At 33.5% G+C, this 12720-nt stretch overlaps 1 protein-coding gene across 1 annotated transcript in view; it reads right to left on the reverse strand.

The window, feature by feature from the left end:
- Window positions 1–5230: 5230 nt before the first annotated feature.
- The window catches only part of NEGR1 (neuronal growth regulator 1), a 914829-nt gene continuing 907339 nt past the window's right edge, over window positions 5231–12720 (reverse strand). The window contains exon 7 of the mRNA XM_007182922.3: window positions 5231–9051. Coding sequence (XP_007182984.1) covers window positions 8927–9051 — 125 coding nt within the window. The 3' untranslated portion in view covers window positions 5231–8926. The remainder of the gene's footprint in view (window positions 9052–12720) is intronic.

The following is a 12720-nucleotide window of genomic DNA, read 5'->3' on the forward strand; positions in this document are numbered from 1 at the left end:
GATTTTTTTCAAACATCACCAAAACTTATTCCTGACAATTACAGAAGATCTGACTCTTTACTTTACTGTGCCTATTTATAAAGGGGTAAACTATTCAAATTCAGCTTTTATTTTCTTACTAAGCAATTTCTTAGGAGAATTCACTATTAACTATCCAAGTCACAGAGCAATGGATGTTTTATCACTTTCATTATAATATGTGATGAAATATTGTCATATTTTCTTGAGAAAACAGTATGATATACTAACCCAAATATAATTTTAGATGAAGAGTAATTAAACTTTCAAAGAAACAAGAGGAATGACAACTTGGAAAATATAGAATAGCAACCTTTATTCACCTCACTGTATTTACCGATTATAAATGTGGAAACTGAAGTCATATTGCGAAGAAAAGACATTGTTGTTCATTATATAGTAGATCTGGGCAGCAGTAAGTACACACACCAACACACACACACACACAGGAAGCCTTTCTTTGGCAACATTTTCCTATTATTTTTCTGAACAGAAAATACATTGTTAATTTCTCTCTCCCTCTCTGTCTCTCTGTCTGTCTGTTTCTCTCCCCCTTCCTCCTCCTTTTCTCCTCCCTCCCTCCTTCCCTCTCCTCCTCCCCTTTTCCCTCTTTTTTCCCTTCTCCTTCTTTCTCTTTTCAGATTTAAGGTGAGGTTGGCTTCCTAGAGAAAGGATTAGAGAAACAGAGAACTTTTGCTCCAGTTTGGTGACTGTCTTCTAAACATCCAGATTAACTCTATCAGATAACTCCTTTTAAAATTCTCTTCGAAGGTTACCAGTCACACTTTCCTGTAGGATAAGTGCATGAAATGATGGATGTCATGTGAACATTTTGAGTTATCTGACAAAAGTTAAGGTAAATGTCTTTTTATTCTAAACTAAGTTTATTTTTAACATATCCAAAATCAACAGATGACAGATTCTTCTTGAAATGATACTAGCCTGAGGATGTACCTAAACATAAAAATGAAGCTCATTGTATAATTTCTTGTGTTACTTTGTAAAAGATATTCATTCCTCATATATTAAACTATGAAAGTTTTGTTAATATATTGTTACAACTGAATTATGAGAGAATAGAAATTTCTGGACACACATGCTAGTTGTCTATCTATAATTTGGAAATATACATTTCCAGCAAAAAAAAAATATTTAAATTAAAAAAAAACAATCTTTCTCCTTGTCAACATTTAAAATTATTAGACAGTAAGACTTTCAAAAGCATAAACTAGTTACATATCTATCAACAGGAAAAATGTATTTCCAGAAATAAATTTTATTCCAAAAAAATCTGTTTTTCTCCATGTCAGCATTTAAAGCAGGTGCCATCTTCTGAATAATTAAATCACAAGATGTTACTTACATGAAAATCTTAGCAAATGAAACAAACAGAAACTGCTGGCTGCACTGTTGTCATTTCTTCTTTTTTTTGAATTATCCAGAACACCACATAGCTGGCTTGGAAGTTTATTTTCCAGATCACTGATAGCAATGTGATTTTGTGTTTGTATGTGTGAGTATGTGCTTTGTTTTGAAAGACATCAGCTTGAAGCAGTTTCAAATCTCTGGCAACAATTTCTTAAGGAGTATGTCATAAATGAGCTGTTGACCACATTTCTGCCAGGTCACTTGTCAAATGTGCTGCAGGGAGATATCAAGTTTCAGGGCAACCACAACCCACATTTATGAAGCTACTTAGAAAACTATGTAAGAGTTCTGTGGATTCTATTAGGTGCTTTAGAACAACCAAGAAAACTTTGTTCTTTTTTATTAACATATTAGAGTCTCCAAAGAATATTGTATAAGTTCTTTTTCTAAAATAAGGTCCCCAAATTTTCTCAGGAAATTCCATGTGCTTGGAGTATTTGTTTAAGCACAATTCAAACCTGCAGGAGGTAGAAGTCTGCTGTTTAGTGTAAAGTTAACTTTTTTGAATGCAAAAAGGTCAAAATTAATGAAGAAACTAGCAAATTCAAAGTTCCACTGAGGAACATCCCAAGGCTTTTAGCAATTCACTTGAAATGAAGGAGGAAAACCACCCCCTTTAACATTTTGAAGCTTTGAAAGCCTAATGGACCATGCTACCTCCTGTAGTTTCTACCAAACCAAAATTTGCAAGGACTGGGCTCATTAGCATTAAGTGGAAGCAGACCATTCAGCTCAGCAATAGTCTTACAATGTTTTCACCATTACCGTTGATTTTGGTTGAAGAGATATTGCCATCTCAACTGCTACTTTATTTTCCTTATTGCTGTTCATATAAAATTCCTGTTATCCCCTGAATTAAATGCCCCTCCCTCCAAATGACAAAAAAACTTTTTCTTTTAACAAGTGTCCAAAATATATTCATTTTTCAACAAGGTAGATTCTTGAAGCAAGGCCATCCTTGTTATGTTTTGTTTATTTCTCCTTCTATATGTTCCAAACTATTGGGTAATGGTTTGTGGATTAAGGAAGAAAATGAGTAATTAGAATATAGAGAATGTAGAATATTAGATAACTTGGGGTTCTTTTTTCTGAGTCATTGAAAGAGATATTATCAAACCTTAAAATATTGGCAATTCATTAAATTCAACTGCTTTTAAGATTTTTGCATCTCATCATTTTAGGGGAAATTTTGGATTGCAATGAAAAACCCATGCATTATTTAGCACACACCCATCCAGGTTACCTGGTTCTGATTCTATGGGGACTCCACCTTTCATTGCATTTGAACTATTTTACAAGTTGTAGATAAATGATAGTAAGGCAAAGTATTTCTTGTCAGTCAACACATAAATAAACTCTGTTGGTTAAAGTTTCAATTAAATTGTTTATTCTGGAAGAAGCCAGTTTTACCTCTATTAGCATATTAATTTCAATATTCTTGATCTATAAATGTGCCTGTTCTTTGGATTATCCTTTTATCTGGTTGTAACATCTTAGTCCTTCATTAATGAATTAATGTGTTCATTTTACATGTGTGTGAAAGTTGTGCTTTTCATTTTTTTCAAACTAGAGTGATATTCACAGGATTTGCATTATATTTCTATTTTGACAACAAAATACAAATGTATTCCTTAGGTTGTATATAGTTTAATTTCTAAAATTAGAATCTTTCTCTTGTTTTACTGCCCCAGCACAAACAGATGTGCATATAATTAGTATTTTGATATAAATTGGCTCAAACAACATTGCTCAAGATTAAAATCAGTATTCTATTGTGAATTTTAAAAAAATGTGTATATATTCTGCTCTCCATTTCCCTAAGAATTCTGTTGATTGCAGATGCCTAGGAAATAGTCTTAGTGGATTATTCAAAACTTGGCAGGTTTTTGCAAAATGCTATATTAAAAAATACATATGATTATGACAAGATCCTCCATTTGGTTTGATGGGCCTAATATTATCAAGGGCTGTGTGTCCAAAGGCAGTTGCACCCCAAAAGTTTTAGATGAGATGTATAATGTGATTTGTCTTTAAACCACATACCCTCTAGAGGCATTGGAAAATAAAAGGATGGCATTAAAGGAAAAAAATTTATCTACATATAGACAGTTACTTATATATAAATATAAATGTACATATAGTTGTTTGTGAAGCTAGTAATGTGATCACATCCTTTTTCTATTTCTAAGAAGGCTCATGGAAACTGAAACAAATTGGGAGTATTTTTGCATTGCACATTTGGCTCAGATCTGCCACTTAGTGGAAGTATAATCTTTAGCAAGTGACTTAAAATTTCTGAATATCATGTTCATCATCAATGAGACAATAATAACATTTTAAAGTACATTTAAAGTCAGAGTAGTAATGTCTGCTGAAGTACTTTGCCATCGTAAAATTCAAGGTAGAGATAGCTGTGACCCTTCAGGAGTAATTCTAACTGCCACATCTGTCTCTGAGGTGGAGCACGTTTCTTAGATTGAAGAAGACCTTGGGGGAGTCATAGTAGTCTTAAGAGGGCTGTGGGAGGAGCTTTTAGGGAGACGACTGAAAACTATTCCTTCTTTCTTCCTCTCCAGGAAGATTGAACAGTATTTATTTGATTCATTTGCCAATTTTTTCTTTTTCTACTAAACATGCCAATTCCTAAATATTTTCAGTAAGTTTGGGATTATTAGACAAAAGCTTATATGAATGTGAAGGTATATGCTTCTTCAAAAGTTCAGGGGAGTACATTGACACCCTGGTGTTTGGATCAAATTACATTATCTTGAATGAATTATTCTTGGAAAATTTTCTCTTAAAATTCTTAAATTTCTACCTGCCAGGCAAAAGCAAGTAATTATTTTCCAAATACCTAGATGTCATTTTGAAGTATCTCTGTTTTGACCTATTATGTTCAGAGAGAAAATAGCTCTGCTTCATATGCTAGCTTTCAGGGTCTGAGACTTGATGCTTCTGTTTCCATGTGATTATTTGCAGAATAGAATTTACAAAGGGAGAAATAATGAGCCAGTGGGAAAATCAGATGTTTATTAGTGTGTGTTTTCATTGTTTGAGGGGGAAGGAATTCGGTAGATATGGTTTTCCCAGAATAGCAATGACACCCATATTTCAAAATAGCCTGTTACACCAAGTACAGATAGTCTGTTGTTTTGTTTATCTACAATATTGTTCCCTTTTATTTGGTTGATGAGCATAAATGGACAGCTTTGGAAAAGATGGCTTAAATCATTCATCTGGGGTGGCTCTCATTTGCATATTATAACCATCACAAACTATGGGCTTTCAGCCAAATCACATTTTGTTTGGAAAGCAAGGTGTTTTTTTACTGAAATTGTATCTGAATGCCTTGAAGTGGAGTATATACTCCCTGTTTTATACCCAGCTGTCTTATGAAATTGTACTATCTGCCTGGATGTTTAGCCTGAAAAACCAACAGGATTTCATCATCAGTCTCTGTTACTAACTTTGATGCATTTCAGCAGGTAAAAGTTCTAAATAATTGATAATAAAATCTTTCCAGAAAATTTCTTCTTTAGGCTAGATGTAGTTCAGGTTATTAGACACTTTGGGAATCAGCAATAGAGAGAAAGGCTACAAAATGGATCCTTTTAAAACTGTAGCATCTAACATTTTCACCTTGTATTGCATTGGAGTATCTGAAAGACGTGAATGTGGTACAGTGGATGCAGCAGAAAATGAAGAAGGGAATAGCAGAAATATGTTTACTATTTCTTTCTTTTTCCCTTAAACTAATAGAGTTTTCAAATGAGTCAAATACATATTTTAATTGATAAACTGACTTTATATTCACCTATTGGAAACAGTACAACATATTTTTACATCAGATTATGAAATACGGATGTTTTACTAAAAGACAGGAAGAGCTTGTTCCAGTCTTTAAAGTAAATACATATTCAAAGGATCTTAAGGCATACCATTTATTCATATTCATATCTATTGAAATACTGTACATCCACATACTTCAATAAATAGTTAAAAACCTGACCTCTTTTTAAATCATTTCTGAGTTTCAAAAAACAATTTTTATTGAAAAGATTAAATAGATAACTTTTGGCTGTGTCACAAAGCTAAGCACAATGGATAAATTAACAATTATGCAGTAAATTTGATCAATATAGATAATTGGCTTTGATAAATTTCTCAGAGTTTTCTGAGTTCACACGCTGGGGTATTTATATATATATATATATATATATATATATTGTCCTGAATTATCTGGTAATTTTCTCAGTTCTCCAGTCTACTTTCTAGATATAGCTTAAACGTTATGATGAAGCGTTAATTTTTCAGTTAAGTCCAAACTCCCCAAAAGTGGCTTTAAGTTTGACATTCTCTCTCTCAAAACTTTTAGTGTCACCCCATAACACAATACTGTAATTTGGGCAGTACTTTTTGTTATATAATTGCTGCATAATAGGAACTTAATGGTGTAACAGGACTTATGTTTCAAATGGGATCGTTGTAAAACATAATTACACCAGTTGCAGTTAAAAGAATGCAAATGTATTAAGTCAGCTACCCTAATATTCTGGTTCCTCCCTCCCTCCCTTCCTTTCTTCCTTCTTTCTTTTTTTTTTTTGCTTCTCCCTTTACCTCTTTCCCTTTTCAGTCTTTTTCTTTTCTTTCTACTCTCCTTTCTCAACTGCTCTTTATTTTTCTTTCTTCGAAAAAAATTCAGGGGCAACAAAAAGAGTCCCACAAATGAAACCCGTGGAAATATAATGCTGAAATGAATAGCTAGAAAAATTGTTATAGATCAAAAGATAAATCAGTTTCATAAAACTGCTATTTTGAAATTGCAACAATCTTGTACAATCAGGACTGATAAAATGGAATAATCAGACGTTTCATATGTCCATAAATGTAAAATCATCTACTTGAACATCATATGCAATACATTCACACAAAAAAGCAAATACTGTAGCCTTATTTGAACAATATTGAACTCATAAATACTCATGATTTCACTCTGTCCAGGGGCCTAACAACTAGGAATGCTGCTTGATACAGAAAAACATCGTGAATACCTCCTCTATTTAAAAAGTCAGTCAAGAAATTCTCTTCTAACATAAAGGCAAATACATATAGCTACTGAGCTATGACTGTACTTCTGTCACATCCTATGGGAAAAACACCAGACTCCACAAATTCGGAATCATGACAACACTTTGAACTAATTATTTGGTTCATCCATAGTTTATACCTCAATTTACCTCACATTTACCCTACAAACCTTACAAAGAGGAGGTATTTTTAACTCTAGGAAAGCGATCACTGTATAATATGCATTCTTGATCTGTTTCTTTCTCCCAAACAATGGTACTGATGGTTAACACTTTTGTGGTAGCACCACTATTTCTAGTAAGTAGATTATTATGGAGTGTGCCACTTTAAAGCTGCAATACACACAAAAAATATTTTGTAGTTTACTCACCAATTCCACAAAGAATATTTTTAAAAAGCAAATCAATAATAATCAAAGTTAAAATGCCATATGTGTTTAAGAAAAACCCTTATATCAGTCAAAATAATGTAATAAATTATTACAGTGAGTAAATTTAATAGCATTATGCCATATTATTGCCATTTTGTGGAAATATTGTACGTTTATGCCTCCTCATTTAGGATTCACATTTCTAATTAAAACAGATTTATGGTGTACTTTGGGACTAAATTTTACTTATATTTTACTTATATACATTTCTTTCAGGGCAAAATATTAGATATCTTAAATGTATAAAACCTCTGTGAAATATCTTGTTTCTAACTATATTAGTAGGTGTTTTGTTGTTATTATGACTTGCAAAAGGGAACTATTTGCAGAAATCTGTCTAGGTATAGTGAAATTGGTAACTTTATTAAACCTGTAAAATGGCTTTCAAGGCTATGGTCTTTCTTTAGTAAAGAGTAACACCAACAAACTATTCTTGTAATATAATACTTCTTAGAGTAACCGCATTTTCTTTCAAAAATGTAGTTTTCATTCTTTATGATAGAAATAATTTAATATCCTTGATAAGTTAATAATTAGTAGATTTTAAGATATTCTTCATCACCGGTGGCTGGTCTTCATTTGAACACATCTTACATATATCATATAAGAAGAAATAAAGCATGGTAATTTTTTTTTTTTCTTTTTGGCCTTGTTTGTTTGAGCTGACATGGCTATAGAGAAAGATTTAACTGCAGAATTTGTTATTTCAGGGATTGATCTGCTGCATACCAGCATGGAATATTTGTTATAATATATTTTGGAGCTTTTGAAATACAATATGCATACCAAACTATCAACTGAGTGATGTTTTCAGATGGAAAATAGGCAAAATACTCCTATCCACAGGAACACTATATCTAGCATACCAACTTACCTGCCACAGAACCAAAAATTTTGAGTGCTTACCAACTCATGTAATATTAGGTAATTGGACTTTGTGTCCTTTCTGACAAACCATCTTAACAATTTTGGCCTGGAACAGTGAAAGGAAAAGATGCTGTATTGCTAGGCAATCCTTTGGATGGACTGTGCTATCATTTTAAAGGGAATTATTTCCCAGAGTGGATCTAACATTTAGCTACAACTAAAGAAATCATATGGTAGATTTACCTGTACTATGTTAGTTAAATTGTTTTTCATCACAAAACTGAGTCATTGTGGGGCAAAATTCTCAAAATGCTATTGGTAATGAGGGAAGAGATTTTTACAGCTTGATAACTCCTTTGTTCTTTAGAGACAGGATATAGTTTAACTTTATCATTGTGGTTTACTTTTGCTTTCAAATTGTAGAATTTGGCAAGAACACTTTTATTAGTTGGAGATGAAGAGAAAATTATCATTTCATGAAGGCACACCCATGCTGAACTTACAGGAAAGAGAAGCAGAGCTGCACAGCCAGTTATATTACAAGGCTCATTCCTGAAACCTGAATATCATGCGAGCAGAAAAATCTAGATATGTTATATTTTGAAGAAATGATCTGAAGGCAGTATTATTTGCTTTTTTATCAAAAAAGAAAAAAATGCATCTTTGTAAATGTGGATTGACTCTTATTGAAACAGGGAAATGAATGCTTGTATTGCAGCCTTAAAGAATCACATATTCACTGCAATATTCGTTTTTTGTAAACTACAGCCTGCAACCTAGCAGACCATGACTGAATGCTTCTGAAAAGTTGTAGATTACAAACATGAAATCACAATTAATATCCTCTAAAAGTAATTTCAGAGCTTTCACGTCTTAAAAAAAGGACAATGTGTACTGCTTCACAAGGTAATGTAGCTAATCAAAAAAAGAGTAGAATTAAAGTATTTACATAATGAGCAATTCTACAGAAGGCGATCATCCCCATGTAAGCACTGCTGATTATATCCCACGCTGCTTTTAACAAACTGTACCAGATTGGATCCAGCCATCAGCACTTTCAGAGAATCCTTAAAAGCCTTTTATGGGTCTTTAAATTTATTGTAGAATGGCATTCTTCAGGTAGAATATGCTGGTGAAAGAGGACAGTGTCAACACAAGGTACCAGCAGGAGAAAAGAACGTCAGCGCTCCCGGTAATTCCATACTGGGCTGTACTTGGAGCTGGAAAGAAATGGAAAAGAATAAATCAAAATCTAATTTGTGTCTTTCAAGATCTTAACAATAATCAAAAGGCAGCTGGGTGTACTGGAGAGAACACTGGCACTGGAGTCAGACAGACTTAGGTTCACATCTGGTTCTGCTGTATGACAACATGTGGCCTATTCGACTAACCTCTCTGAGCTTCACTTTTCTCAAGGGCAAAATAGAAATAATATAATCCACCTGGCAAGGCTGCAGTGAGAATTGGAGATGAAGCACATGTAGCACATTGCACTGGGCTGGACGCACACTAAGTATTCAACAAATATCAGCTAACATTATAATTCCTCTTACATTCATTGTAAATATTTGCATTAGTGGACAATATTCATTTAGTATATATTTTAAATTTTTATTGAGATATAATTGACTTACAACATTGTTTTAGTCTAAGGTATACAACAGTGTTGATTTGATACATTTATATACTGCAATGTGATTACTACCATAACGGTAGCTAATACCTCTATCATGTCACATAATTATCATTTCTTTTCTGTGGTGGGAACAATTAAGATCTAGTCTCTTAGCAACTTTGAAGGTTATAATACAGTAATGTTGTCTATAATCACTATGCTGGGCATTAGCTTTCCAGAACTTATTTATCTACTGATTGTGTTTGTACACTTAAACAACAGTCTCCCCAGTTTTCCCAGCTCCCAGCCTCTGGTAACCACTATTCTACTCTCTGTTTTTACAAGTTCTACTTTTTTTAGATTCCACATCTAAGTGATATCATACATATATACATGCATATCTTTTTGGATCTTTTTTATTGGCCAAATACTATACAAAATGCTGGAAAAACAAAGAGATTTTCTCTTCTAATATCTTTTCCAATCCTAGGAACATTAGAATTGCATGTGCAAACTGCAGTGACACAGAAAACTGTATTTAAATCTGCCTGGGCAAGGGAAGGATGATTTAACAGAGAGTTTTGTCAAAGGAGACCATCATTTGGGTAGGGAAAACACTATATTCAAAGGCATGAGGAAAGGAGAGAGCACGGCATGTATTCTAGGATCTAAAAGTAGGTTAGTCTTGCTGGACTGTGAAGTTTGAGGCCTGGAGTGGAGAGAATTGAAATGGAACTGTAGGCAGATAGAATGACCTTGACTGTAATGGAAAAAAGTTGAGCTTTTTAGACTGAAGGAGATATTGAAGAATTTGGAGCTGTTGAATTGTATGATTACATTCATACATTGGAAAGATCACAGTTTTATACATAGAGAAGCTCCTGTGGGTACTTGGCTAACAGTCACGTTGAATTTTCACTGAGAGGTTTCACCTAGAGATTCACCAAGTTTGGGATACTGTGGGAGTCTACGGAATAGATTCCACTTCATTTCACAGAGGACAGTTGCCTCTTTGAATGTGAATTATATTGTGTTACAGAAACCGTCACAGGCATGCTCAGCTTTGCTTGAAACTGATTCTCATTTACCATAAGAATAAGAATAGTAATAATAAAAAACTCCACCAACATACTTTTAACTACCTCTTCTTAAAGAAACCTGGATTTCAAGCACTGTTTCCTACTAGGAAATGAATAATGCAATTAAAAAAATACTGTTTCACCCCCAAATTCATAAATCCAGAAGCTGTTTTAGTCACACTGAGTTTGAATTACCAACAGCTAGTTTTTAATGGAATTTTCACCAATGACTATATTTTCACGTTACAAGAAGAATAAATTGTGTTGTTTAGAACTCTAAGAAATTAAAGGAGATGAAAGATGCATTGGCCCCTGCCAGTGGGGAGTTTTCTTGACAGTACAATTGTTGATTCTATGTGAGTGAGATTCAAGGTCTGAGACTACTACTCTTTAGTAAACATGGAGCAAAATCAACTATTTGATGTTTTTATTTGCATCACAAATGAGCTTTAAACAAGGAGAAGATGATGAAGAAAATAAGTCTATTGTTGAACAGATAGCTTTTCAAGTTTTGATATGTAAGAAGTCTAATTTAAAACCACAAAACTCCTTAAATTATTTTCTCTTGTTCAAGACTTAGAACGATGTTTTATTTTTTTTAATATAAACAAATATTTAATTGGTCTGTTACCTTCTCAGTGACAGCTATTTCAGAGTTATTTTTGCTGTATTTTTAAGAATCTTGAGTGCAATAAAACTGGTATAATAATACAGGACTAATAATAAGCAAAGCACATAAAATGATTTCATAAATAAGAAATAGATCTTAAAAGCCAAGCACACAGGGCTTCCCTGGTGGCGCAGTGGTTGAGAATCTACCTGCCAATGCAGGGGACACGGGTTCGAGCCCTGGTCTGGGAAGATCCCACATGCCGTGGAGCAACTAGGCCCGTGAGCCACAACTACTGAGCCTACGCATCTGGAGCCTGTGCTCCGCAACAAGAGAGGCCGCGATAGTGAGAGGCCCGTGCACCGCGATGAAGAGTGGCCCCCACTTGCCGCAGCTAGAGAAAGCCCTCGCACAGAAACGAAGACCCAACACAGCCAAAAATAAATAAATAAATAAATAAATAAATAAAAATTTTTAAAAAAAGCCAAGCACACAAAGATAACGTTTTTATATCATGACAAATTAAATAGTACATTAAGTGGGTAGAGTATAAAAGACTCTCAAAACTCCTTACTCATCCTTTAAAATGCATTTTTGGGGCAATCTTTCCTGAATCCCCTCTCTTTCTCCAACAAGCTGAGCAGATTACCCTATTGTGTCATTAGGTCACAATATATATTGCTTTTTATACAACTATCATGCTGCATTACAAATATTTGTGTACATATCTATTTCTCTCACCAGACTGTAAACTCTCCTAGGTCATGTTTTATTTATCTTAGTGTTTCCAGACACAATGTCTGGCAAGTTCTGGTACATAGTGGATATTCAAGAAATATCTGTTGAATGAACAATTCAATTAAATAAATAAATAGGTCAGAGTTAAAAGGAGTATGTCTCTCCTTCAAAACAGAATCTCTTCTGAAGCAAGCCACTTGTCTATAAGCTAGAGAATCTACCATATGCTTTCTTTCATTCATTCAGCAAATATTTATTAAACTAGGTACCAGGGATTGTACTAAGTACTGGAAATACAATATATAATAAGGTGGGTATGATCCTTTTGTTACTCAATTTCATATGTCTCCATATATATTCCTTTTTATCATATACCTTAAATGCCATCTTTTTCTCCAATGTGCCTTTATCTTCTACTCAGCCTCCTATTGTTTTAGACATAACAAATATATATCATATTTAAAAATTAAATATTACTTTGTAATTAACAGTATATATTTTTTTCATGGATGTCTCAAATGGGTGTATTTTTTAGTTGTTTGTGAATGCAATACTTCCATTAGTCCTAAAATAAAGTAGGAGCCTGTTGCAGCATTGTTGCTTGCAATTATTGAATATTATAGAAGTACTGTAAAGTAGCTATTGACAATTAGTAGGCCCCAAAATAAAGAGCAAAGTTAGTTAAGGGAATGTGAGGTCAGATATCTAATGCCAAGTCATATATCATGTATCATCTTTAAGTATACATCGAGCATCATTTTTTGGTCCTGGGAATTGAACACAAGAAAAGATAAATAAACTCAATCTCCTCTCAGGAAAGTTTCATTCTAGTTGTAGATATAAATAA

This window comes from Balaenoptera acutorostrata, chromosome 1 (genome assembly GCF_949987535.1).
Source record: "Balaenoptera acutorostrata chromosome 1, mBalAcu1.1, whole genome shotgun sequence".
Classification (NCBI taxonomy): Eukaryota; Metazoa; Chordata; class Mammalia; order Artiodactyla; family Balaenopteridae; genus Balaenoptera; species Balaenoptera acutorostrata.